Source organism: Myxocyprinus asiaticus, chromosome 21 (assembly GCF_019703515.2).
Source record: "Myxocyprinus asiaticus isolate MX2 ecotype Aquarium Trade chromosome 21, UBuf_Myxa_2, whole genome shotgun sequence".
NCBI classification, from domain to species: domain Eukaryota; kingdom Metazoa; phylum Chordata; class Actinopteri; order Cypriniformes; family Catostomidae; genus Myxocyprinus; species Myxocyprinus asiaticus.
The window spans coordinates 30,029,567-30,057,081 of record NC_059364.1 but is presented as its reverse complement, the minus strand read 5'-3'; the positions used below and the strand labels follow the sequence as shown (position 1 = coordinate 30,057,081).

Genomic DNA, 27,515 nt, shown 5'->3' with positions numbered 1-27,515 from the left:
GAAAAGGAACATGGCATTATGTGCCCTAAGGGAAATACTACAAGCATACAAAAGTATATTTTTTTACGTTTTATAGTGAAAAAGAGCACAAATACCCCAAATTATGTAAAAACTTTAATGCACTTAAGAGTAACAAAACCACAGGCAGTGTAGTGATTCTCCAGAATATATATATAAAAAAAAATGCCAGTTCACTAATTAAATTCATCTTTTAAAAAGCACTAATAAATGTTCTTTTTTACATATTGACCTATATTATTGAGCACATGTACCAAAAATAACGAATGCACATTCTGCGAAAATAGACTGCTTCCAGGAACCAGTTAGTTTTCTTTCCTACAAAGAGGCTTGGAATGCAATGGTAAAGTCTAAAGGAAATGACAATCCAATACATATAAAATGGTTAACGAAAATGAAATCAAACAAAACAAATATTATGGAAAAGTTTCCTACTTCTCATCTTTACATTAGATGTGCTGTACATGCTTTGGCATTGTGTAGGTGAACTGACTGACCACCTATTTTTTGTCAAATTAAACAAAGAGCCCTTACCACTGATCATCAACTTAAAATAGGCACCTATGTAACAGCAATTTTTAGACAAAAATGATTCACAAAGGCTTATTCCTTTGTGTGCTTTCCTTCACATTAGAAGCAGGATTCAGAAGAACAAATGTTCTCTCAAACACTTCGGTCCATTCAGTGGTGAATGATGGCACCAGTGCTTGCATATTGTTTCGTGCTGCTATATTATTAAGATAAAGACCTTTTTGCCTTTCGAAACTTGAAATGACGGAGACCAGAAAAGATATCAACCTGCCATGACTTTGAAAAGATTTCTTAAATGTGAATTCACCAACTCAAAGACAAGTGGTACAATGGACATAAGACAAAACCTTAATGCTTTAGATTAAAAAAAAAATGTTCTGGGTCTTGTCCCACCATCTAACAATGCTCTCTGGGAAGAGGGGAAGTGTCTGAATGTTTCCTTCAGGCTTTCCCTCTGTTTCTATAGGCACATGGTTTGACGAGCCCTGGAGTCCTTTCTAGAGATGTGAGTTTGTAGTCAGAGATGGCAAGGTCCCAGTCTTATTGCAATGGGCTGTCAAACACTGTGTCTGGCAGGACAGAGATCTTGAGCTTCTTGTCGGGCCAGCTGTACTCCTTCGGCAGCTTAGACTGAGAAAGAATGTTAGAGAAACTCAGTATTTAAAACATTCAAAAGTTTAAAAATTCAAATTGAAATGTGTTAATTTGCAGCAAACTGAACAAGAATAACTTAAATGAGAGGGCAAAGCCTTACTTCACAGGAGCTCAAATCCTGGATGTCAGCTAGCATTTGCTCTACAAATTCCTCAGTAAGTAATATCTGAATTGAGGAGATGAGAACAAAGTCACACATGTAGGATGGCAATGAATTCTAAGGGATGTAAAAGTAACATGTCTTTTTACCTGTAGCCATGGGCCATGTGCTGCATACGGATGCTCTTCTGTGGCAAATGCTCCTTCGACCCCAGTTGATACAAAGGTGATTGCTGTATCTCCGTTAATGCTTTTATATGTGAAATGTCTGCCATGAAGTAGCCGACCTCTACAAGATAAGAAGAAGAAAAAAAGTAATGAATCATTTACATAGATAGACACTGATAGGTGCCATAACTTGTAAAGATGGCAAGATACATCAAAGCAACCCAATGTTCACTTGGACTTTAAACAAAGGCCCCACTGTGAGCCTTGTCTCGGATTCTGTCCAAACAAATAGATTACATAAAACTCAGATTCATATCCCTTCCTTTTAGTGCCAGCAACATCTGAGCTTTTGTCTTTCAATGAGCTCGGCTTATTTGTAATATTGAATCAAGTGCAAATTAGCACAAAAGTACAGTATATTTTCCCCTCTAGCTTCTGTAGAGCCAAATATCAACTTTTGGCCTTCACCAAGTCATACTCCACTATTATTATGAAATTAGTTTCTATTCTGCTGACTCATGCCCCAACAGACTGGACTTCGAGAAATTGTTTGTGTGCACTACCTGAGGCACAGTGGGAGTAGAGTTCCAGACTCCTGGTTGAACTTAAGGTGCACACTTTCTAGCTGTCGTGTTCGCACTAGCTCGTGAGGGACAATAGCAGCAGAGCTCTCACTCTCCAGACTGTCCTTACGACTTCTAGGATGTAAAGGGGGAAGTAGGGAAAGATGGAGAAACAGAATAAGGAGAGGGAGGGGACAATTCATGTTGAGTAAGACAAACTAACAAATCCATTTGAAAATATACAATTGCCACAAAAAGCCCCACTTAAAATGTAAATGAACTTCACGTTTCTTAGCCTTTTTTACCATTACTTTTAACCAACTGGTTCCAAGGTCCTTTTAAATAACTGTTATGAAGTCATTTACCCTCAAGTTCACACAGGTGTCCTAGTAGAGTAACCACAGGTGTAGTTTATCACATTAACTATGAACATGTTCAACCAACCAGAAAGTGTCAAAAAACTTATTCTGAACAATATATATATGGTGGCAAGAAAAAGTATGTGAACCCTTTGGAATTACCTGCAATTTATGTATTAATCTGTCTTAAAATCTGGTTTGATCTTCAAGTTACAATAATGAACAAACACAATCTTTTTTTTAACTTGTAACACAAAAATTACTGTATTGTTCTTGTACATATTGAATACATCATTCAAATATTCACAGTGTAGGTTGAAAAAAGTATGTGAACCCCAAGGCTTATGACGTCAACAAAAGTTAGAGTCAGGAGTTGGCAAATCTGGCATCCAATTAATGAAACGAGATTGGAGGTGTGGGTTAGAGCTACTTTGACTTTAAACTTTTCGCACGTGAGTTTCTCCTGTACTGATGGACCCCCCCAGCATGAGTTCTTTAATGTGCGCTGCAATTAAAAAAAAAAATGCGAAAGGGTTAAAAGCACTCAAACATTTTGAGTTTTATATTCACAAAAAGCATCCGATGACGTGGACCATGCCTTGCAAAAAAGAGATCTCAGAAGACTACGATCAAGAATTGTTGTTTTGCATAAAGCTAGAAAGGGTTACAAATTTATATCGAAAAGCTTCGATATTAATCTGTCCACAGTTATACAAATTGTCTATAAATGGAGACAATTTAGTATTGTGGCTACTCTCCCTAGAAGTGGCCATCCAGCCAAGATGACTCAAAGGGCAGACCGCAGAATGCTCAATGAGGGAAAAAGGAACCCTAAAGTGACAGCTAGAGACTTGAAAGAAGGAAGCTACTGCCTTCCAACAAAACACTGGTGCATGGCTGAAGTTTGCCAAAGACCACCTTGACACTCCACAACACTACTGGGAAAATGTTTTGTGTACTGATGAAACTAAGGTTAAATTGTTTGGCAAGAACATGCAGCACTACGTATGATGTAAAAAGGCACTGCATACCAACATGAAAACATGATACCAATGGTAAGTATGGTGGAGGGAGCATTATGATTGGGGCTTCCTTGCTCTTTCGGGTTCTGGACCGCTTGCCATCATCAAGGGAAAAATGAATTCCCAAGTGTATCAATGTCAGATTGGCTGTGCGACAGCTGAAGCTCAGTAAAAGTTGGGTGATGCAGCAGGACAATGACCCTAAACATCGAAGTAAATCCACTACAGAATGGCTTTAAAAAAAAAAAAAATCCACCTTTTGGAGTCGCCCAGTCAGAGCCCAGACCTTAACCTAATAGAGATGCTGTGGAATGACCTCAAGAGAGCTGTTCAAACCAGACATCCTAAGAATATGGCTGAGCTGAAGCAGTTCTGTAAGGAAGAATGCTCCAAAATTCCTTCTGAACATTGTGCAGGTCTAATCCGCAGCTACTGGAAATACTTGGTTGAGGTTATTGCTGCCAAAGGAGGATTAACCAATTATTAAATCCAAGGGTTCACTTACTTTTTCCACAGCACTGTGAATGTTTGATAGGATATGTTCAATAAAGACATGAAAGATTATAATTGTTTGTATGTTGTTAGCTTTAGCACATTGTTGTTTGTCTACACTTGTGACTTTGATGAAGATAATATCACATTTTATGACCAATTAATACAGAAAACCAGCTTATTCCAAAGGGTTCACATACTTTTTCTTGCCATCGTAGGTACTGTTATATTGTCTATATCTATACAAAATGTTTTATAATTTAAAAACATATTTTTGTGATGCTTGAAAAGTGGGCCATCTTTCTTTAAAATACTTAGTTTTGTACTGTGATATTTTGTTATGAAATAAAATACATAGATTAATAATTGTGGCTTAACTGTCCAGATACTTTTTTGGGCCACTGTAGATTTGAGTCATACTGCAGTGCAATTGTTGAGCAAAACATTGCACAATGCACTGATTTTCAAAGTGGAATAAAGAAGAACTGTCTCCATAGCTCATTAGGCTGAAGAAATAGATTTAGTTTCTCTCTTGGTTGGCTCTTACCTTGAGTTCTGCTGGGTCTGCAAATGTCCAACTGATTGTCTATGGAGAAATTAGGGGCAGATATGTACCACAGCGAAGTGAATTAATGCATTTATCACTACTGCCAACAGGCAAATCCATTTTCTCTCTTTCAACAGCCATTTAGCACAGAATTATTTAATAAAAAAAAAAAAAAGTAAACTTTCAGAAGAGCTTTCAACTCCTTTAAATGCATCTTAAATTTTTGAGAGTCTGATAATTTAGTGGCTATTAAAAGGCCATTTTTACAATAAATGTTGGACAGATGCACCTTTTGCATAGTGGTTCCTTTCAACCAAAACAGATGTCAGTAAATCACAAAACAACTGATTAACAACTGACCAATAAACTAATTACAGACATTTAATTCCCGAGTGATACCAAATGGTACTGAATGCATAACCAACTGAAGCCACCTTCAGCTCTTCCTAAGGCTGAAACTTCATGTCTCTTAAAGGGATAGTTCACCCAAAAATGATAATTCTCTCATTTACTCACCCTCACATTTTCTCAAACTCTTATGAATTTCTTTGTTCTGCAGAACACAAAGATATCTGAAGCACGTATGATGTGTTTTGGTCGATACAATGTAAGTCAATGGGGTCTTACATTTTTAAGTTCCAAAAAGGACATAAAGGCAGCATAAAAGTAATACATATGACTTGAGTGTTTTAATGTCTTCAGAATGTCTTCTGAAGCAATACAATCGATCTGGGTGAGAAATAAACCAACATTTAAGTCCTTATTTCGAACAGTTCTTGACATCCGCAGTCTCCTCTGCGCAGTCATGCGAGAAGCGTAGCTATACACAAACTAGACACAGTGTTGCCAGATTTTCTCATTTTTCATGCCCAGCTGGGCTATTTTGAAAATGCAGATGCAAATTAAAATAATAACAGGGGGTTAGATTAGAGTTGTCATTTTCATTTTTGGGTGAACCAAAATCTGAATAAATCCATCCTCTTCAAGCTTTATAATGACAAATATTGCACCAGGGAATTTCTTTTTAATGTTATTATCAGGGGAGACAGAATGACAAGAACTAGTACATATAGCTAAATGAAACAGACTTTCTACAGAATATACCCATTATTTCAAGTGAGCACAATCTGTTATGTTTGTTTGTTTTTTTCTCCAATCATCTTGATAGTTTTGGTTTAGGTAACACAATTAAGTGCAGCAGACAGTGTTCCAGGCTGTATGTCTGAAGCCCTGGCAAGGCTCCAAGAGGACACAGCATGAATACTTCCTGGGGAAGGGCTACGAGCAGAGCGAGGGTGTGCAAACAACAGGATAGTGAGATCATCCAGACAAACCATGCACTGAGATGAGCAGGACTGCACAGCATTTAATGAGATGAGGATTAAAACAGTCAACTAACCCGCTAACTGCTATCATCAGTGGCTTAATAACAAAGACATATCTGCTAAATTGTTGTAATGCTAAAATTATTATAAAGAATTTTATAATATAAACTTTTTCTTACAATGTATAATGAATTTTTGGCCATGTAATCTTAAGTCTAAGAATGGTATAGAATATAGCATCCTATTCAAGTACGCATTTCTGCTGGCAAACTATGCAAATTTAACAAAATTTTATGAGTTAGTAACACTGCTGTACAAAAGCAGGCCAGCTGGCAAGAGTCAGCACTCATGAGTACAAAGATTGAAGGGACAGGCTGTAGTCTGAAAAATAACTGCAGGCAATTACCCACATATTAGGCAAGCTAAAAGTTCTCTCAAACCAATAGTGAACCATCCAAAGCTCATGAAATCCATTCCATTTAGCACCAAAATGTGTCAGGCCTATTTAAAAAAAAAATTGTCTTCTCACAGTGCACTAAATAGGGGAGGGCAGAATGACCAAAAAAGCTTACTGCATATTAGGGCTGCAACTAATGATTATTTTGATAATTGATTAATCTAACGATTATTAGAACGATTATTCGACTATTCAGCGATTATTGCAACGATTAATCATTAGCTCTTAATCGATTATTCAGCTTGTGCCCCGACTTAAAAGGTTGTATTAAACGTGCTTACTAACAATAAAGAGGAAAAAAATCATCTTTTAAAAATACCTCTAAATGACATTCACTGAATTAAAGGAAAAAAATACTTTTTATTATGTTTAATTCAGTAAAGAAATTAACTGAAAAAAATCCTGTTGTTAACAAGTGTTTTTGTCTTGTTTTCCATTTAACATTGTCTAAAAATTCTTAAAACAAGATACATTTACTTGAGAAGCAACATATAAGATATTTAGACTTGCTATAAGAGAATGTATCTTAAATATAAGTGTATTTTGTATATAAGTGTATTTGTTCACTTGGTTATACTTCTGCGAGTGCAGTAAAGACAAAATATACTCATATTCAAGATCTATTCTCTAAAAGCAAGTCTACATATCTTATATGCTGCTTCTCAGGTGAATGCATCTTTTTTTTTTTTTTAAAGGATTTTTAGATATTTTAAAATATTTGTATTTTTTAATTATATTCAACATTCTCAGATAAAAAAAATAAATTTTTCTGCTTTACAGCTGATAAAGAAAATGTACGTTGTTTTTAAGGAGTTTTAGATATTTATATTGGAAAACAAGCCAAAATAAAAAAAAACAAATCAAAAAACGTATTTTGTTGCGGTGTATAATGGGGTGAAGACTACCCTCTCTCACCTTTCTGTTCACTTCAATACATCTTTAACTCAGAAAAAACAAACTCTCTTAATTAAAGCCAATTTTCTTCACGATAAGAAATGCACAGTGACATACAGTATATTATGATTCAGTAAGTCGTGAGCCATCACGTTATAATCTAGCTGCATTAAGCGCGCGCACTCGAGGGATGAGCGTCTCCGCGACAGAGTGTGCCTCAGCCGGGTGCAGTTTCAATCTCTCCCCCTTAGATTGTGGACATTCGCGCAATTCATAGAAGAGGTGCTGACCCCACAGAGAAATGCCAGTTTAGGAGTTTGTAGTTATTTACATGATCTGCTTCCGTATTATTTGATCTTTAATAAAGCTATAATGCAATAAATATAACTGCATTAAAGATATAACACCGGGGTGTTTCCTTTAATGTTGCTCGACATTAGTCGAGTTTTGCTCCAGCTCCACTTATTCCACAATGAGAGTGCTTCTGTATTTACTTATTTTTGCATTATAATTCCCTCATACTTTGTGATCTACATCACCTGAAGATGTTTGGAAAGTTTAGAGTGCATCTGGACTGTGAAATCTGTGTAATTCTTCCTCCCCTCAGTCAGGCGTGAGCTGCAGTGCTGCTCTCGCGCATCATCATTAGAGTTTAAAGGGGTCATGAAATGCATCTTTATGTTTTTCAAGGTTAACTTATGAAGTTAGCAAAGTTTTTTGCACCAATAAAGTTTAAATATTTGTAAAAAATTATCTTTTTGTCAAAAACACTCAGTTTCAAGGGGCGTTACCTCATCAGAAACGGAAGTAAACACCCACTGCTGTGATTGGCTAACTTCATTGCACCAAATCCACGTCCTCTCTCAGGCCGTGTGTGACGTGTTTTGATGCTCGAGATGGCCAGCGCTGTAATTGATCCGTATATGTTTGAGCCCATGTCAGATCCTGAGGCAGAAGAAAATGAACCAGCGCAACTACAACGATTGCAACAATCTATTTCAACTTGGTAATTGCTCGTGCTTGTTAAAATCTATTATCTATTGGTCTGATGTAAGATGTACAGTGACATTCGAACAGCTGAGTAGTTGATAACATGACAGCCAATATAATTAAAAGTCATTTTATGTCTGATAATGTAAATTAATGGTGACGATCACATAAATGTCAGATGAAAGAATTCTAAATCTACAAAATCCAAATGGACAGCTATACTTAATTGATAGGTGTATCTGTGGAAATTGAGCCATGATGCCCACTGAACAAGAAAACATGTTACCTGGAAATACCTGAAGTAGGTTAAAAAGACCTCAATATGCGTGAAGCCTCCACACGCGCTATGTGTCCGTGGCAATGCGCTCAACAAGCCACGTGATAAGATGCGCAGGTTGATGGTCTCAGACGCGGAGGCAACTGGGATTCATCCTCCGCCACCCAGATTGAGGCGAATCACTACACGACCACAAGGACTTAAAAGCGCACTGGGAATTGGGCGAAAAAGGGAAAAAATCCCCAAAAAACAAAACAAAAACAAAAAAACATCGACTAATCGTTTCGGCCCTACTGCATATCACAGTAGGAGTAATTTTATATTGCAGTATCTAGGGCTGAACGACTAATCATAATAAATGTATCACTTTGCGGGTAGGACAAGGCACAGGTATCGCAAACAGGACGCATCGATGCGGTGCAGGTAGCAGTCCAAAGTTGTGAATCTAGTTACCATACACACAAAAATGTACAAAGTTTTTGTACTTCTTCAAGAATGCACAGCGATGATGATAAGTTTGCAGGTTACCACCTAAATAAAATCTTCTGCCAAAATAAAGGCCCACATAGTTAATCCGCAAGCAGGTTAAGAAAATATAACATAAATTTGGTCCTGTTTTATAATAATATAATAGTTTTTTAATAATTTAACTTCACTAAATAATTTTTTATTAGGTTCCAAAAAATAATGATAAAAAGCAGACTTAGACATTATCACAAATTCGACAAAAACAGGTACACAGTGAACAGATACATTGGCCCTATTTACATCTTGTATTAACATGCGTTTCATATCCGGAGAGTATCTGATATTCCTTAGCTGGATTGCATTTACATCTTGCAGTCAAATGTGTCTCCACAGTGATCAGATAGTGATCTGATTGAAGTTACCCACATAAAATGGAAAACACTATTTACATATTACATCAGAGGGTGTGGTAACTGAAAATCTCTGTCAGTTTTTTAAAACACTGATGGATACTTCAAATGCTTTCCAACATTTTTTCTGTCAACAAAGCTAATATCGGGTCGCCGAAGCAAATCTAATGATATTATCTTGTGCGTGTGCAGACTGATTTCACGTGAGTGTGACGGGTGATTAGAAAAAAGGCGAGTGTGGATTTAAGGAGAGACGAGATACACCAAGTGTAATCTAATGGCATAATTCATGGAATACTGTTCATTGTTTGGTTGACAAGATTACAAGACAGCAGTGTCCGTTGTGTTCTTCACATTGCAGTGGCAGAATTAACAGAAAAAGGCAAGAACGCACAACACAGCACTTTAACAATGGATGACTGTAACCTAACCTCATCCCATAATGAATTACTTACGTAGTTGTATCTGAATGCATTTGAATGTTGTCAGGATCCGTCCATGACCACCTCTGAATGTGGTTTGAGTGATCAGATCGCAATGCGTCTTGGGTGCATTTACACCTGTCATTTAATGTAGTCAAGTGCTATCTGATCGCGATCTGATCACCATAGACGCATTATGGGGTCAATGTGAAGATGATGTGAATCTGTTTTTTCCCTCTATGTTTTACTGTATTTTTTTTTATTTATTTGCAGTATATTATATATTGGCAGTAGAGAATGTTTTCCCATGACTTAATTTTGATTAAAAGGAAAAACGTAGGTTTTTTTGTAACCGTTTACAATCATATCGCAGTTAAAATCGCTATCGCAATATTTTTCGAAATAAATAGCAATTAGATTTTTTTGTCCACATTGTTCAGCCCTGACGGTTACTGTATAGGCTACGGTAATTTACTCACAGAATAGTACATTTTGATGGAAAATTCAACAAAAAAAAAAACTTCATATATTAGAAAACACTGTGTTTATGCATTTTGGATAATCCACTGAATTAAATAAAAGCACTTCATTTCATTTGATTATTCAGTCTATTTGGAGCTTAAAAGGATGCAAACACAAAGATAAGATTATTCATAACAAATAACAAGTCAATCATCAGTACAGCTTCAGAACAGCTTCACATAATTTAACACTTAAAATACCCAAAATAGTCAAACTAATGTAATAAGATATTAGAGATACTACGAAACAGACCTAAAACGGCTCAAATATCTGACTGGATGAGCCACAATCAAAGCTGTTTTAAAACAGCCGATATGCACACACGTGACCACACATCAAATTAATTCTACAATAATGGGATCAGTTGTGATGTTGCTCATCCCATAATCACAAGTTCTTCCTTGCCTTCACTTTTTTGGGACACATTCTGCTATATAGTCACATAACTCATGCTCTCACGTGAACAGACGCGTCATGCCTATTCAAAGTAAGGGGGCATGTGCTCCCTCAGATATCTGAGCCAAGAAGATTTTAAATGGATTATTTCAACTTCCAAAAACATTTTTACCTTTGATAATTAAATTGAATGATTACTGCATGTAAAAAAAAAAAAAAAAAGTGTGTATGTGGCAGAAATCATTTATTCACATTCTAAATTGAGTTTTTTTTTGTCAGTCCAATTGAGTCACATGTTCTGCTAAAGGCGACGTTCCGTGGCTGACTTGGATCGTGCTCACGGGGAAGGTCAAGTAAATATGGGAAAGCATGATGTTAAGCTAATTAAATAAATCAACTTATGTGCAGTTAACCTTTCCTAACTGTGTCTCAGTGGAACAGTCAATAATTTTTTTCAGTCTAATATAGATTATGTCAATATTTTAGTTTAGTTTTAGGTCACTATTCATTTCCTTTGGTGCTGAAATGTATTTGACTGGTTTTGCAGCATAACACTCTTTTCTTCATGTTTAAAGAAAGCAGCAGTTCCTCTCCTTTCCAGTCATAAAAAAAAAAACTAACAGTTTTTAATAAGTAATGAAAGGCAGTTTTACATGGTAGCAGCAGAGTTTGTATTCGTTGAGAAAGGTGGCGGGTGGCTGAATGGTGAAGTGTAGTTTTAAATACTCTGTAGTTGAAATTAGAGGTAAAACTAAAGAATTTATCCCTTGGAATTCATTTATGAAACAGAGGTAGACTAAATTTGCGCCTCATTAAAGGTATTATGGTTTTTCAAATATTACCTTTCATGTAGTGTGTTATATAGCTGTTTGTGAATGTAAAAAAGTCTGCAAACTTTCAAAAATCAAAGCGCACGACAAATGGAGTTACTGACTCCCAAAAGAAAGAACCGATTCTGAACACCTGAAACGAGTCGTTAGTAATTCCAGACTTACTTCCTGTACTAATCTACGTAATATGGTAACAAAAAACCTGCCTCTGGTCTTCACTGGCTGCTCGCGAACAGCTTTGACCCGCCCTCAAACACTACACTAAGCGGTAGACCAATCACAACAGACTGGGACATCTGACCAATCAGAGCAGAGTAGGCTCTCTGAAAGGAGGAGTTTAGAATGAATCCTTTAGAACGGTTCATTGAACACATCGTTTATGACACTGGGAATAAAAGGTAATGCTGCAATTTAAATTATGAGCAAATGAAAGTGTTTTTTGATCTTGGATGCATGTAAATCTATTGTATGAGACCTTTAAAACAAAATTAGGCACGTTTAAAAACCATAATAGGTGCACTTTAAATAACATTACATTATTTCACGCCTCTGTAAATGTACTATTATACCATATCTATTGTATTTTAGTGTTATTAGTGCCCTCTTATTTCTTGTTTTGTGCTTAGTTAATACACCCGAATGCAATATCATGATGATTTTATGAGCAGCTATGCGTAATGTTACTACCCACATGCTGTTTTAGGCATTCTAGGAGTTTTTATTTGTTCAATTGCTTTAACTTCGTTTATATTCAAATTTATACATTTTACTCTTTATGCAATGAAGACACAAACAAAAAGAGGTATTGAAAAACATGCATCTAAGGGTGAAAATTATCACTACACCAAACAAAACACCACAACAGTATTTTGCTATTTGACATTTCTGCTCGGATTGTGATGACTTTGACAGTTTTGTGCAAACAAATGTTATAGTTAAGTTTATTTATTTTTTGAATGTCTATTATCCTATTAAAGGTCTGTGCTTAGTGTCTAAGAAACGCATCTGATTGGTGTCTTGTGGAAATTACTCCAACCTAATTATACCGGGCTTTGACCAACACACTCTCAAAGTGAAATCGTCAGGATTGCGATTATGAAAAAGTTTTCTTGAAAAAGTTTTTTTTTTTTTTCATTTTTATAAAATAGAATGTAATGGTAATAGATACTTGTTAAAAAGAACAAATATTACTTTAGAGTGCTTTTAAGTGTCATCAACTAAGCCCTCCGGCCATGACACCCATTTCAAATCTACTAAGTTTGTATGGATGTTTAAAGAGTAATACAAGACAAAATACAATCCATTTTATTTGGTTAATTTTCTTTTAGTAAGTTCATTTAGTTAGTTTATTATCTATAACTTACACTGAACATGGAAAACTACATTTACAGTAATCACCTCATTCAGGGGAAGGCTACATGTTCACCTTCTCTAGAGATAGGCTTCAGCTCACTCTCTGTTGAGCTGAGACACATTTTGCACTGCCTCTTATGTCGTGTATGGAAAATATGTGCACAAAAGAAGTGGCAAGAGCACAAGAAAGTGAATGCAACCATTACTGATACAATTACTGATTTATACAGTTTCCTGTGGTGGGTTGGGTTTGGTTGACCCTGGTGCCCCCTCAAAACATTAGGTGCATGACGCCCCTGCACGTGAAATACATTAATTATGTAAAGCAGTCCTGCCCACTGATAGCCAGGCAAACTTGTTGTAGATGGTTGTTTATACCATCTACAATGGTATAAACAGTAAAGCAAAATCTCTACCGTCACACTGTATATGTCATAGCACCATGCCATACACACTCCAGAACAGATGGCAAAGCAAGTCAAAACTATTTGGCAATTCCACTGAATTGTCCTGACATAAACTCCTCAACATGCTACTTTCAGACTTAAGGTCTTAGCATTGGGTAAACCATATATCCGCTTGACCAGTATAGGCATGCTGCAGTCCTGATTGTCATGGAAAAGCAGGACTTACTGAGGCCGGTCGTGACTGTGTCTCTGACCGCTGATGGGAGGCAAGACAGACTTGCTGTTAATCTCCAGTCCTTTCCTCAGAGCTTCTCTAATCTGTTCAGTGTCTGTATAAACAACACACAAATACTCATTAGCCAATGAGACAATGACAAAGCAACTGTAGCCTTAAAGGGGTCATGACATGAGGAATAAAATTTCCCTTGATCTTTTGACATAGAAGAGGTCATTGTACTACAAAAGTAATTTTCAGAAATCCAAACTTCCTCCTCACTGCAAAAAGAGCATTTGTTGATACCAAGCTGCAAAACGACTCATTCTCTACTTCCTCCACATTGTCATGTCACACTGTGGTAGATATTTGCATCTGACCGCCTCAACAACAACACATCAACGCCTACTTTACCTTTAATCACTTCCGTAGCCCGCCCAGCAGCAGTAAGCAGTGAGATGGCAAGTAAAGAGAGCAGGTCAGTCAAGAGAAAAGAGACAATCATAAAAGTGGTCATTCACTGCCAAATCTTAAAGGAGAAGCAGCACAAAAAAAAACAAGAGTTTCTGACAGAGGGTCAGAATGAGGGTGTAAAATGATCATGTTTTACAAATGGCTGTTTTTTATGCCAAAAACTTTACTAATTTTATAACTAAACCTCAAGAAACATATTTAAATAATAAAAAAGGCATGTCATGACCCCTTTAAACAATTCTGAGTCAATGCTATGGAAGTCTCTCATATCTCTAAAGCATATTGGGTTTAATGTCTTATTTTTATATGGGGCCGTGCTTGTCCTTAGCATCCCTCACCTTTATCAGACAGCCTGCGCTGCTGTGACCCAACGCAAATGCTCCTGCTGTCGTCCTCATCCTCGGGAGGGCGGCTCAAGTCATCCCAGACGCACTTGGCACTGACACCGCTCAGGTTAGAGCCATCTGTCTCGATGCCCTTATCCACTCGTTCCTGCTTGGGATGAGAAATCAATAACAGGCAAAAATTAGCAGGGGATCAGCAAGGCTGGACAGGTGTCTGTCTCAGGGCAAAGAGTGAGAGGGCAGAGGACGAACACAAGGTGGAAGTGTTGAGTTTAACTACCACAGACTTAATTACATTCCACCTTTTCCCATGCTTCATAACTCCTAAAGCCTCACAGCATGTGCTATAAAAGATGACCTTAATCACCTTCATTGATAATCATTCATTACTTGAGTGTAGTGGTGGGCGGTATAACCAAAATCTTATTATGGTAGGAGTAATAGTACATCACGGTAGTGGTACATGTCACAACATGGTTTTGCTGGAAATTCAACTCCAAAATGTTTATGCCAAAACAAAATCATTCACTGGCAGTGCATATAACAAAGTATTTCTACTGTCATGGTATATATTGACCATCCTACTTCAGAAAGGTAAAATCTGGAGAAGCAGAGGTGCAAAATATTCAAAAGGTATGAAAATTGTAGCTTAAAGATAAACCTGACATGTGCTGTATTCACCAGGCTTTGTTCACAAGTTGAACACCACGCAAACTTCAGAAAGCCTTACTTGTAAGTGTGGATCGATGTCAAATATAGTTTCCCCTCTTCTCATGTCAGTGATTAACCATGGACCCCCAGCACTGCAAACAAAAGCAGCAGAGGAAACAAACCCCATTTGAGTCAGTTAATGAAAAACAGGAACACCACAAAGCATCTCAGAGCTAATGAAAGCTCCTGACCCACTTTGCATAGAGTAACAGCATTCAAAGTACACTACTCTCTTCTCTACAGCTCGCACAAGAGCTCAGCAATAGTGAAAATGAAACATCACTAAGTAACATGATACAGATATTCTTACATTTGCTTATGGTGAACTGTACACAGACACACAATGTTGCAACAATCCATAAAAGCTTTTCAGTCAGGAGGGACCATATGAAAAAAGCATTAAATCATAAACACTAATCTTGTTTCTCAGCTGGTTAAATCAGCCCTGTGATTTTTTTTATTTATCTATTTTTTTTTTTTTAAGTGGTTTTCCCATCAGTTCAGCATGAGTGTGTCCTTGTCCTGTCTCATGGCTGGCAGTGGGATTACTCACATGTGCACTCCTCTCAGCAGGTCCAGAATGCCTTGACCGTTCCACTGCTGTGCGGCTTGAAGCTCCTCTGTACAAACCCCCACAATCTGAATAGTACGGAGGAAAATAAAAATTATTTACACTGATCAAGAAGGACATGTGTGCAATGATGACATGTAACATCAAAAACAGAATGGGATTATTTCAAATTTACTGATAAATTCAGATGAACCTAAATGGTTATATGAACATTTCATGAACTGATCATAAGGGCAAAAAAGAAAGGTTGTAAAGATGTCTGAATAAAACAGCTAAACTACTGACCAGGGCTAAACAACAACATCCACATATATTTATAGCGAGTAATCTTTTGCACAATTTGCTGTCAATTTCCAGTAAATGATGGTACACTGTCAGCCTTTTTCTCAGGAACCACAAGATTACCATAAGCAAGTCATCAAAGCTCATAACAAAAGTTGACAGCATTTAGCCAGTATGCTGGCTAAACAGGTGGCCATCTTATCAAACATATACTTTGATGTAACAAAGTATTTGGACATTTTATTCCCAGCAATGTGTGTGATTTAGTTAGAGTCAATTCTGACCCTTTAATAAAAAGGTTGAGTGATGTGAGGAGGTGGGCTTCATTACATTTATCTATGATTGGGAAGGTTAATTTTATTAAAATGAATTGTATTCCAAAATTCAACTACCTGCTACAATCTCTCCCTGTAGATGTCCCCCTCTCTTATTTCAAGCAATTTGATAGCATAGCGAAGTCCTTCATTTGGAATGGTAAACCTCCCAGATTACATTTCAGTAAGTTGCATAGGCTGATTGACAAACGTGGGCTAGGCTTACCCAAGATTTTGTTTTATTATTATGCATTCGATCTCAGACATTTGGCACATTGGTCGCTTCCACCTGAGAGAGCCCCTCCCTGGTTTTGCATTGAACAAGAAGTTCTTGCCCCTATTTCACCATTGCAAAGAAGTTAAGTTACACCCCGTTATCTCGCATTTGCACTCAGTATGGACAAAAGTGTCCAGAGTGTTTAATTCGGACATTTATTTAAATGCTGCCTCAAGCAGGGAGGTCACGTGATGCCATGCAAGAAGCAGACGTGTGAGCGACGAGCTCTGCACACTTTGCTAAATTTTTTATTATTTTCATGTTATAATCTGGTGAAATTTTATACACCCAGTAACACATTTGCTCTTTGAGGCAAAACATGGCAAAGAAGTCAAAATTCTCGGGCTCTGGAGACATTAAAAGACACTTACGAGTTCAGGATGAGGGCCCCGGTGGGCCTGCGGGCCAGGGACTCAATTTGGGTGGCGCGGCAGGAGGGGTGGTCCAGTGTCGGTTGTCCAGCATGTCGGTGATGCTGACGAAGGTTCTTGCTGACTTGGAGGATCTCGTTGTAATACGTCGATCGATTACGGCGATGGAAATGAAATTCTCTGAGTTAGTTACAAGAGTGACTGATGTTGAGAGACGAGTCGATTGTCTGGAATCTTCGGAGAGGGAATTGACCGCTAGTCCACCCGCAACCAAGGTTGATTTGGAACATTTCCTTGAGATGCTTGGGGATCTTGAGAGTGGAGGCCGCTGGAGTGGCGTTCGGGTTGTTGGGGTTCCTGAGCATGAGGAGGGCAGAGATGTGGTGTGGTTCCTAGACAAGCTTTTCCCGAGTCTGCTCGACATAACAGGTCACGGGCTGGAGGTCAGGTGAGCTCGCAGAGTCCCAGCTCACAGATTTGCTGAGGTCATCCGATAAAGATCTTGTGTTGCGCCAGGCGAGGAGCAAAGGGAAGCCTTCTTGGAAGAACCATCATATTTTCTTGTTCCCGGACTTTGCGAGTTTGACAAGAGAGAAACGCGATCTGTTCAAGGAATGTAGGAAACTCTTGCATCAGCGAGGGATCACTTTTCTCTGATGTTTCCGGCAGAACTGAGAGTGGAAGCGAGGGACGGTCGCAAGGTATTTACATGTCCCAATCAGGCAATGTCTTTTATTGAATCAATGGGTGAGTAGACCATTGGGTGTTTCTCATGTGAGTGGGTCGACTCGCTGTTCTTGCTCTGGCTTTTGAGGAGGCTGGGTGTCATTTTGGTTTCTTTTTTCTTTTTGCATTGGCTCCGCCAAGCGGCTGGAGTTTGTTTTGTGAATAACACTTTTCCTTAAAGAAACTTTTGCATTGACGAAAGATTACTTTTGCATTGAAGTTCCCGGCCAGTTTGAGAGTGGACACTATTGATGACCGCAAAATATCTACATGCTCACACAAAGGATGTCTTTTATAAAGTTGACGGATTGTGTAAGTCATGGTATATACTTTTATGCGGCCTCCGAGTGAATTGACTCGACCATCTGGGGAACCGGGATGCCGGTTTTGTTTCTTTTTGTATTGGTTCCGCCTAGCGGCTGGAGCTTGTTCTATTGAATAACACTCCTTTGGATTAACAGCTGTGGATTAATCTGTTCGTTCTTTGTGCTTATTCCTCCTGCTAGCTGGAGTTTGTTTGCTGAGTATTTTTACGGGACATTGGAATGATTACGTCATATGCTGCACTCATCAGCTGGCTGGAATTTGTTTTGTGGAAGATCACACCTTTGAGACAGTTCTGTGAATGAATCTACACGTTCTTTGTGTTCATTCTTCCTATTGGCTGGGGTTTATTTTACATAGTATTTTCTGTTATGTAATTTTGAGCAATCCGATGGCAAAGTTGTCATGGGGGCTCATGAGCGTTCATGGACCTTTTGAGTTTAGAGGGATTGTCGCCGGTTGGCACTGTCCTGCGCGGGGTTAATGCACACGTTTTTCTTTCTTCTGTTTGTTTTGTTCAGGGGGAAGTTCGAGGTATGATTGTTTCACTAATGGGGAATGTGGTCTGTATAATTTTGTTTTTGACACACAATTTATTTTTTCTACTATATCAAAATGTCAAATGTTAATATGAGTGTACTATCTCTCTCCACATGGAATGTGAATGGGTTGGGGCACCCCATAAAAAGAAGGAAGGTTATTACTTTTCTTAAACGTAAGAAATATGATATAGTGTTTCTTCAAGAAACACATCTCTCCCCGCAGGAAGCTGAAAATTTTGGGAAGATATGGGGTGGGCATGTTTTCTTTAGTGCTGGCTCAAGTAAGAGCAAGGGAGTCATTATATTGATTAATAAACATTTACAATTAAAATGTCTCAAACAGACTAAGATAAATTAGGGAGAGTCATTATTGTTTTAGCTGAAATTCAAGGGCAAAGGTTGATTTTGGCTAATATTTATGCACCTAACACTGATAATCAGGGCTTTTTTATAGATCTTGAAGGGATGCTGCAAACCGCTGGCACCCCTCATGATATAATATTGGGAGGAGACTATAATCTTTTGATGGACTCAATCCTTGATCATAGTGAAGCAAAAGTGTGTAAACCCCCTAGAGCAACATTGACACATCACGGGATGTGTAAATAATCTTGGTTTTATGGATATTTGGAGACTTTTGAACCCATCTGGTAGGGACTATACATTTTTTCATCAGTCCATAAGATTTATTCTAGAATAGATTTTTTTTTATATCCAAATCCCTCATTTCATCTGTTGTTGATTGCTCAATTGGAAACATCTTAGTCTCAGATCACGCCCTGGTGAGTTTAGAGGTGTTGCCATATACAGAGAAAAAGAAATCATATAGTTGTCGCCTTAATGTGTCCCTTTTGCAAAATCCTGATTTCCAACAAATGTTAAAGAATGAAATCAATGATTATATGGAGACCAACTGGTCCTCAGAATCCTCTGTGGCCGTGGCTTGGAAGGCACTTAAGGCGGTTCTTAGGGGTCGGATCATACAGTATGCCTCATTCATCAAAAAATCCAAAGCACGAGAACTCATGGAGTTGGAAGAGAATATTAAAAGTACAGAGGCAGAGCTGAAGCGCCATTGTCAGCTGATGGCCTCAGAGAATTGACCCGATTGAAATATAGATATAATACTATTTTGTCACGGAAAGTGGAGTTTTGGTTATTCAGGGCAAGGCAGTCATACTTTGAGTTGGGTAACAAAGCAGGGAAGCTTTTGGCTGGATATATAAAGCAGAGAGAGTCTCTTTCTATCATTTCATCAGTGAAATCTGCTGGTGGTGAAATTTTTACCTCAGCCATTGATATTAATAATGCTTTTAAAGAGTTCTATCTTGATCTTTATAGTTCCACGTCTTCGTCTACTGATGAAGATATTAGAAACTTTGTGGAACCATTAGATCTTCCTAAACTGACAATTGAACAAAAACTCTCTTGATTCTGAGATAACCTTGGAGGAGCTTGACGAGGTAATTAAGTCCCTACCTACTGGCAAGGCTCCGGGGACAGATGGTTTTGCTGCAGAATTTTTTAGATCCTATGCTAAAAAACTGGCTCCACTTTTATTAGAAGTTTATACTGAATCATTAAAGAATGGAAAGCTTCCTCCAACCATGACACAAGCCCAGATCAGTCTGATTCTTAAAAAGGACAAAGATCCAAGCGAGTGTAAAAGTACCGTCCAATCTCCCTGATCCAACTAGATGTAAAAATATTGTCAAAAATTTTGGCTAACCGATTAAGTAAGGTTATGACATCTCTTATACATATAGAGCAGGTGGAATTTATTCGGGGCCGTAGCTCTTCTGATAACATCAGGCGTCTCATCAACATCTTTTTAAGATTTTGGAAATGTATGGGTTCGGGAGTACATTTATTGGTTGGATTAAGTTACTTTATAGACACCCTGTAGCAGCGGTACAAACAAATGGATTAATTTCAGATTATTTTACTCTGGATAGGGGCACTCGGCAGGGTTGCCCTCTTTTCCCTTTATGGTTCTGTCTTGCCCAAGAACCATTAGCAGCCGCGATAAGAAAGGAGGATGATTTTCCAGGGGTGGTGGCGGGAGGTGTGGCGCATAAGCTTCTGCTTTACGCAGATGATATTTTACTATTTGTCTCTGAACCTACTAGATCTATGCCTTGCCTCCACAGAATTATTCATTCCTTTTCCAAATTCTCAGCATACAAAGTTAATTGGTCTAAATCCGAAGCTTTGGCTCTGACAGCGTACCGTCCAGTAACGGCCTTCCAGCCAGGTGCCTTCCAATGGTCCAAACAGGGCATTAAGTATTTGGGGATTTTATTCCCAGCAAATTTGTCTGATTTGGTTAGCGTTAATTTTGACCCTTTAATAAAAAGATTTGAGCGATGTGGGCAGGTGGGCTTCATTACATTTATCGATGACTGGGAAGGTTAATGTTATTAAAATGAATTGTATTCCAAAATTTAACTACCTGCTACAATCTCTCCCTGTAGATATCCCCCTCTATTATTTTAAGCAATTTGATAGCATAGCGAAGTCCTTCATTTGGAATGGTAAACATCCCAGATTGCATTTTATTAAGTTACATAGGCCGATTGACAAAGGAGGGCTAGGCCTACCCAAGATTTTGTTTTATTACTATGTGTTCAGTCTCAGACATTTGGCTCATTGGTCACTTCCACCTGAGAGAGCCCCTCCCTGGTTTGTTATTGAACAGGCAGTTCTTGCCCCTATTTCGCCATTACAAAGCATCTCTATCAAACTAATCGGAAAAGTTACACCCCGTTATTTCGCATTTACACTCGGTATGGACTAAAGTGTCCAGATTGTTTAAATTGGACACTTATTTAAATGTTGCCTCGAGCATATGGCAGAACCCAAGATTGTGTATTGGCAAGTCCCCTTTCTGCTGGCCAGAGTGGATTGTGAGGGGGGTTGCTACACTCGGTGACCTATATGAAAGTGGAGTGTTGAGATCGTTTGAAAACTTGGTCCAACATTTTGGGATTCCCAGATCTCAGTTCTATAGGTATTTACAGCTGCACCACCTGCACTGTATTGTTTTTGGGAGTAGTTTACATCCCCCTTAAGCGGCAAATACTCTGGGAGAGGTGATTACTGCTTTTGGAAAAGGTCATGAGGCATCAGTGTATTACTCCCTGCTAATTCAGAGTCTGGGGGACGGAGCTTTAACTTCTGTCAAGAGATTATGGGAGAAAGATTTTAATTTGGTATTGGAGGAGGGAGTGTGGGCTAGGATTCTAAAGAACATCAAGTCTGTATCTAGGGATGCAAGGGTGTGACTTATGCAATTCAAGATTTTATATAGATTCTACTGGACCCCCTCTAGACTGTATAGGCTTGGTCTTAAAGACACACTTGCCTGCTGGCGTTGCCAATCGGAGGATGGAGACATGGCCCATGTTTTTTGGTGGTGTGCTGAGATCCAGGAATTTTGGTTGAAGGTTCAGAGTTTTGTGTTACGTGTTGGGCACTCGGATTTCGTTTTGCCCCAGACTCTGTGTTTTGGGTGATGGGGTGGTCATTGACATAAGAGAGAAATGCATAAACAATTGGTTCCTGACCAGGGGATGGAAGTCGGTTGAGTGCCCTCAATTTGGGAGTGGTTCGAGGAGATGGGAGGGTGGCAGCCTTCGAGGAGGTGTCGTGTAGAAGGCTGGGGATCTGGGATTAATTTAATGGGAAATGGGGTAGTTATTTGATGTTTTGGGGGGACTCTCAGAGAGGGACTGTGGAGAGAGAGGCGTAGTTTTAGAGCTGTATGATTAATATATATATATATATTTTTTTTTGTTGTTGTTGTTGTTTTTTGTGTGTGCGTACTTATGTGAGACCACGGGATTGTTCATTTGGGGTTGGGGTGGGGTTCTTGATTGGGGAGGGGGAGGGGTAGTAGTGGGAGTTAAATGTTGATTCATTGTATATATGTTTTGTTTTTCTTTGTCTTCTTTGAATGAATAGAAATGTTAATCTTAAAAAGAAACAGATGTTACTTGATGCAAAATGTTACCCTATTTGTTTTTGCTGTTTTCAATCTATTAAAGCTGATGCTTCCAAAACACTTGGAACTGTGGAAGCCTAGATGTTTAAAGCCCCTACCATTTCAAGAAAAATTTGTCCAGCTCTTTAATCCAGAAAAAAAACCTTACCTTAAAAGGAATATTCCGGGTTCATTACAAGTTAAGCTCAGTCGAAAGCATTTGTGGAATAATGTTGACGTCCACAAAAATATTATTTCGACTCTCCCTCCTTTTCTTTAAAAAAAGCAAAAATCAAGGTTACAGTGAGGCACTTACAATGGAAGTGAATGGGGACAATTTTTGGAGGGTTGAACAGAAATGTAAAGCATATAATTTTATAAAAGCACCTAAATTAGTTCTTCTGTTAAAACATGTATTATTTGAGTTGTAAAGTTGTTTAAATCGTCATTTTTAGTCATTTTAGGATTTTAGGGTTTGTTGACATTACATTGTGGTGGCAACAAAGTTGTAAAATTGGATATAACTTTACACAGCATAGGTTAGTAAGCGATTTTATCACACTAAAATCATGTTAACATGCATATTGTTTATGTCTTGTGGCTATAATTTTGAAACAGTGAGTACTTTAACGTTTACGGATTAGCCCCATTCACTTCCATTGGTGTCTCACTGTAACCCAGATGTTAGCTTTTTTTTTTTTAAAGGAGGGACGAGTCAAAATTAATTTTTGTGGTAATCAATATTATGCCATGTAAGAGGCTCATGTAAACATACTAAGTGACACTGGTAAACCAACAGTCAACAGCATTTACATCATACAATTCAGCAACACATAAATTAATGTCAGATGCAGTGAGAATACAGCACTGGCCCAAATCTCTCTCAGATACCCTTTTCCACCAAAACGGCGATGGTTCGCGTGCTGAGCCTATGCTCTGCTGGTTCACGGCCGGGGCAATCTAGAGTTTTTCGTAAACTGGCCGTGTTTTTCCACTGACTTCAGAACCGAACGGTGACGTAATGGGTTAAGCGTCTACTTTACCTGCCCATAAACAAACATGGCGCGTCACAACAATGTTTGTGTAAAAATGTTACTCTTGTTTTTGAGGACATATTTAAATATACAGAGTAATTCAATTCAGCGTTATTACATTGCTCATCAAGACCGTCAGAGACAATACCTAAAAATACAGGTAATGTAATTACATTGTTTTGTATGAACTATGGCTTAACTTGCTAAATTCTGTAAACTGTAACAGTGGAATCATTATTAACACTGGTGTAGCAGATGGTTATATTTGGAGTTTTGCCATAGCATATAATATTATATTTACATCTTGATTGAGAATCCCTAAGTTTACTTAACAGATAGCCACGATCTTCCAAACTTAGTGAGTAGCTGGTCAAAAATGCCCTTACTGAACAAAACAATGCACAAAATAAGAAGACCATAGTGTAAGGAAAACTAACAAAGTTGGCAAATATAACAACTTACTGAGATCAGCAGCAGAGGACGCTGGTGATTCAGTGTTTATCTCGAGATTGACAGGCTGAATTCAATGTCCTTGTTAGATAGCAGGGTGGTCGGTGTACAAAACATTGTTGCTCCATCCACTGTCGCTTTTGTTTAGGTCCTTCTTATGGTCCCTGCACTCCCTTAAGTGTTTTACAATTTTTTTAAGCTGTATCTTCTAGTAGACTTTTTTTTTCTTTTGTGATCTCTCTAGTTTATCTTGGATCTCCATAAAGACCATAGTGCTCATTTTGTCTGCGTTACCTGAACGCTATTTGTTATCTGATAATTTTATTTTTATTTTTTATAGAGTGAAGAAGAACTCTTTGCTGCAGACGGTAGCTGATGTTGTTTGGGAAAAATTTGGTGACTAAACATTATACCGCCCTCCGCCCCCAGACGTAATCGGTTCCTGCGTGGAGACCAGCAAGCTTTTGGGGCCGGTGTCAAACCAGGTTTTCAGCCCCAGAATGGCCTTTTCTGCGGTGGAAACGCGCAGAACAGTTCAAGAATTCGCACCGGCCCAGGAACCTGCCCCCAAAACATGTCGGTGGAAAAGGGCCCATATTGGTCCAGGGCCATTAAGCCATCCTTACTGTTGAGCCCCGATGAGGATAGCCTATATTGAACAACCTTATTAAAACTTTTGGCGTGTTATGCTAACCTGAAGGAAGCTGACAAGACCAAAGGGGGTCTGCACTGGCTGCATTTGTGGGTCCTCCGTGAGTAGCATATGCTGGATTCTGGACTCGCTGTTGTCCAACGGGCTGTGCCATGAAATGTGATCCCCGCTACAGAATGTGTTTTCTGTTGTGAGAAAATTATTAAAAATGAGTCACCCTAAATGATAACGTGTTGGAGTCAAATCTCAATTTCAGTCTGATAACTCTATATCTGGTAAAAGAAGTTACAAACACAAAATACTTACCACATATTTTGCAAAAGTGTGAAAGTGTAAAAGACTATAGATACAGCCCCGACCACCCGCATGACAAAACAAATCTCAATTACATAGTTACTCATTGATTCTATGGGGAAAAGAATGAGAAATTACTAGTAGATGTGGCTATTTACAGTAAGAAAAATACAAAACATTTGTGTGTTTTGCACTTGAAAAAAAAAACTAAATCCAGAACCAGCCAATTAAATTGGCTGTGTGAACCAAGCCCACAGTATATGATAGATCAACTGTATGTATGGTGCATACTTAAACAGTATTAACAACAACATTTGGGTAGTAAAAGTATTTTTTATTCTCTCATTCTCCTCCAAGTCTTTTTGTTCTCTCAATCTATCCAACATGATATTATGGTAACAGGTGAGATGCTGTACTGTTCAAACACAAACAGATATCAGTGGCCAAGGCTTTATTTCAAGCTTGCAAACATCACTGAAGGTCAATTATTAGAGCTAAAAACCCATATCAATATAGAAAAAAAGCTAAATTATGAAAAACATTATAAGTTGACCTCAGGGGAAAAAAATTAATTTGACCCCTTTTAAAGAGCCTTTTAGATCAGTTAGTCAAAATGACCATTAAGCCTGTTAAAGGAATAGTTCACCCAAAAATTCTCTCATAATTTACTCACCCTCATGCCATCCCAGATGTTTATGACTTTTCTTTCTTCTGCTGAACATAAATGAAGATTTATAGAAGAATGTCTCGGCTCTGTAGGTCCATTCAATGTAAATTAATGGTGGCCAGAACTTTGAAGCTCCAAAAAGCACATAAAGGCAGCATAAAATAATCCATATGACTCCAGTGGTTTAATCCATGTCCTCAGAAGCGATATGATAGTTGTGGGTGAGAAAGAGATCAATATTTTCCCCCTTTTTTACTATAAATGTCCACTTTCACCATCTTCTCTCCTAAGAGTTCTTTTGTTTTTGGTGATCCACATTCTTCGTGCATATCGCCACCTACTGGGCAGGAAGGAGAATGTGTAGTAAAAAAGGACTAAATATAGATCTGTTTCTCACCCACACCTATCATATTGTTTCTGAAGATATGGATTAAACCACTGGAGTCATATGGATTACTTTTATGCTTCCTTTATGTGCTTTTTGGAGCTTCAAAGTTCTGGCCACCATTCACTTGCATTGTATGGACCTACAGAGCTGAGATATTCATCTAAAAATATTTGTTTGTGTTCAGCAGATTAGAGAAAGTCATACACATCTGGGATGGTATGAGGGTGAGTAAATGAGAGAACTTTCATTTTTGGGTGAACTATCCCTTTAAAGCAGGAAACCACATAAAAACAACAGTTAATGCTTGTAGGTGTTGTACAGGTATATACTCTTTTCAGAGGGTGTGCAGATACAGTACCAGACTGAAAGACGTATCGAGCCAAGCCTTGCATTAGTTCAGCCGGCCAGGTGGGGGGAGCAGTCTCTCCTGTTTCTCTCTTTAAGCGAAACGTGAGCTCAAAACCAAAACCACTGAGGCCCTCCTGACCTGTGAACCTATAGAGAATAAATTTACAGCTACCGTCCTACATCAATAGATCTCTATATCTTGTTTAGTGCAATTAGAGGACTTTATGCAACACGTAACATAATATACTGAACAAAAAGACTAGCAGGGTACTGCAGGCTGCCTACAAAACACTGTCATGCCATGAAACTGTTCATTTCATAAAGTGTTGTTCTTACTCGTGAACTCTGTTGTCCCCATACAAGTCACTGAGGCCAAGGCTGACGTAGTGCCAATGTTCTGGTATGTCTTGGCCAGGACACCCCACGTTTCTGTACATACTAATGTAGTCCAGAGGATCTGGACCCCCTAACCTAAAAAGAGGATTATGGGAGAAAATAATGAGACATTAAAGGTGCACTTTATAATAGTGTGCATGAAGATAAGGCCATTAATCCTTTCTATTCTTGTTATCACTATTCAGTGTAAAGTTAGACTATTCTTCAGGCACAACTCAGTTTTATTTTAGTTGCTTTCTGCTGTCAGTCTCTAATGTCTACATTATAAGCGACCATAACAAGTTTAAAGATTAGAACATACTTACCAATACTTCACAATGGCTGTGACCTGCAGCGGGTTCGCCTGATCGGGATACAGGCGCCTGCATTCCCCGTAAATAGCCTGCAATCCCTGGGGAAAGAGCGACGCGAGGCCGAGGTGCGCTGCTGCTCCGCTGCTAGGCCGCATCTCATCCATCCCTGTGGAAAAAGTTGTCAGAAAATGAGATCCACTCTTAAACTTCCGATTGAAAACGGCGATTAAATCACTGCTATTTAGATAAAAACGATTTGTAACAGTTTCCCCCCTCAATATAGACTGTTGCAGTTTTTCTTTTGAGATTTGATGTTCAGAAAAGGGGATGTGGCTCAACTTTGAGTGACATTTGATTCAGCCAATCAGAACAGCCGTTAGAAACAGATGACGTGAGAGACGCGCTGTGTTTGGATGAATATATTGTCATCAATGAATTTGTTAGTGGAGGTGGAGCTCGGTGGTCTTCTGCAGTGGGATCCATAACTAAAATGCCATTTAATAAATGTAGCTGTTTTTTTATTTTTTGAAATTTACCATATTTCTTTACAAGCACGAGGATATTTGGATGCTTATGTTCTTGTACCATGCTCTTCACTAGTTAAATAAATCTTAAATAAGTTTTAAAAGAACATTTCTTTCATTGCTGTATTATTTT

At 38.3% G+C, this 27,515-nt stretch overlaps 1 protein-coding gene across 4 annotated transcripts; it reads right to left on the bottom strand.

The window, feature by feature from the left end:
• Positions 1-101: 101 nt before the first annotated feature.
• Positions 102-27,185, bottom strand: LOC127412443 (suppressor of fused homolog). 4 transcript variants are annotated; one of them, XM_051648795.1, is made up of 13 exons: positions 26,871-27,185; positions 26,506-26,640; positions 26,180-26,316; positions 24,515-24,657; positions 15,501-15,586; positions 14,967-15,039; positions 14,231-14,387; positions 13,431-13,533; positions 4,454-4,492; positions 2,034-2,168; positions 1,453-1,591; positions 1,304-1,369; positions 102-1,179 (listed from the first exon to the last, which is right to left on the bottom strand). In XM_051648795.1, exons 1-13 carry the CDS (start codon positions 27,020-27,022, stop codon positions 1,090-1,092), a joined length of 1,455 nt encoding a protein of 484 aa, XP_051504755.1. In that variant the 5' UTR covers positions 27,023-27,185; the 3' UTR covers positions 102-1,089. The 4 variants fall into 4 exon arrangements, with proteins under 4 accessions (XP_051504755.1, XP_051504756.1, XP_051504757.1 ...); XM_051648796.1 differs by having other exon boundaries at positions 14,231-14,384; XM_051648797.1 differs by lacking the exon at positions 4,454-4,492.
• Positions 27,186-27,515: the final 330 nt, after the last annotated feature.

Excerpts from the sequence above, each read along its gene's own strand:
- LOC127412443 (XM_051648795.1), bottom strand. The coding sequence starts at position 27,022 with ATGGATGAGATGCGGCCTAGCAGCGGAGCAGCAGCGCACCTCGGCCTC. Across the intron at positions 2,169-4,453 it reads CAGACCCAGCAGAACTCAAG|AAGTCGTAAGGACAGTCTGG; the intron begins GTAAGAGCCAAC and ends TTTACATCCTAG. Across the intron at positions 1,370-1,452 it reads CACATGGCCCATGGCTACAG|ATATTACTTACTGAGGAATT; the intron begins GTAAAAAGACAT and ends TCCTCAATTCAG.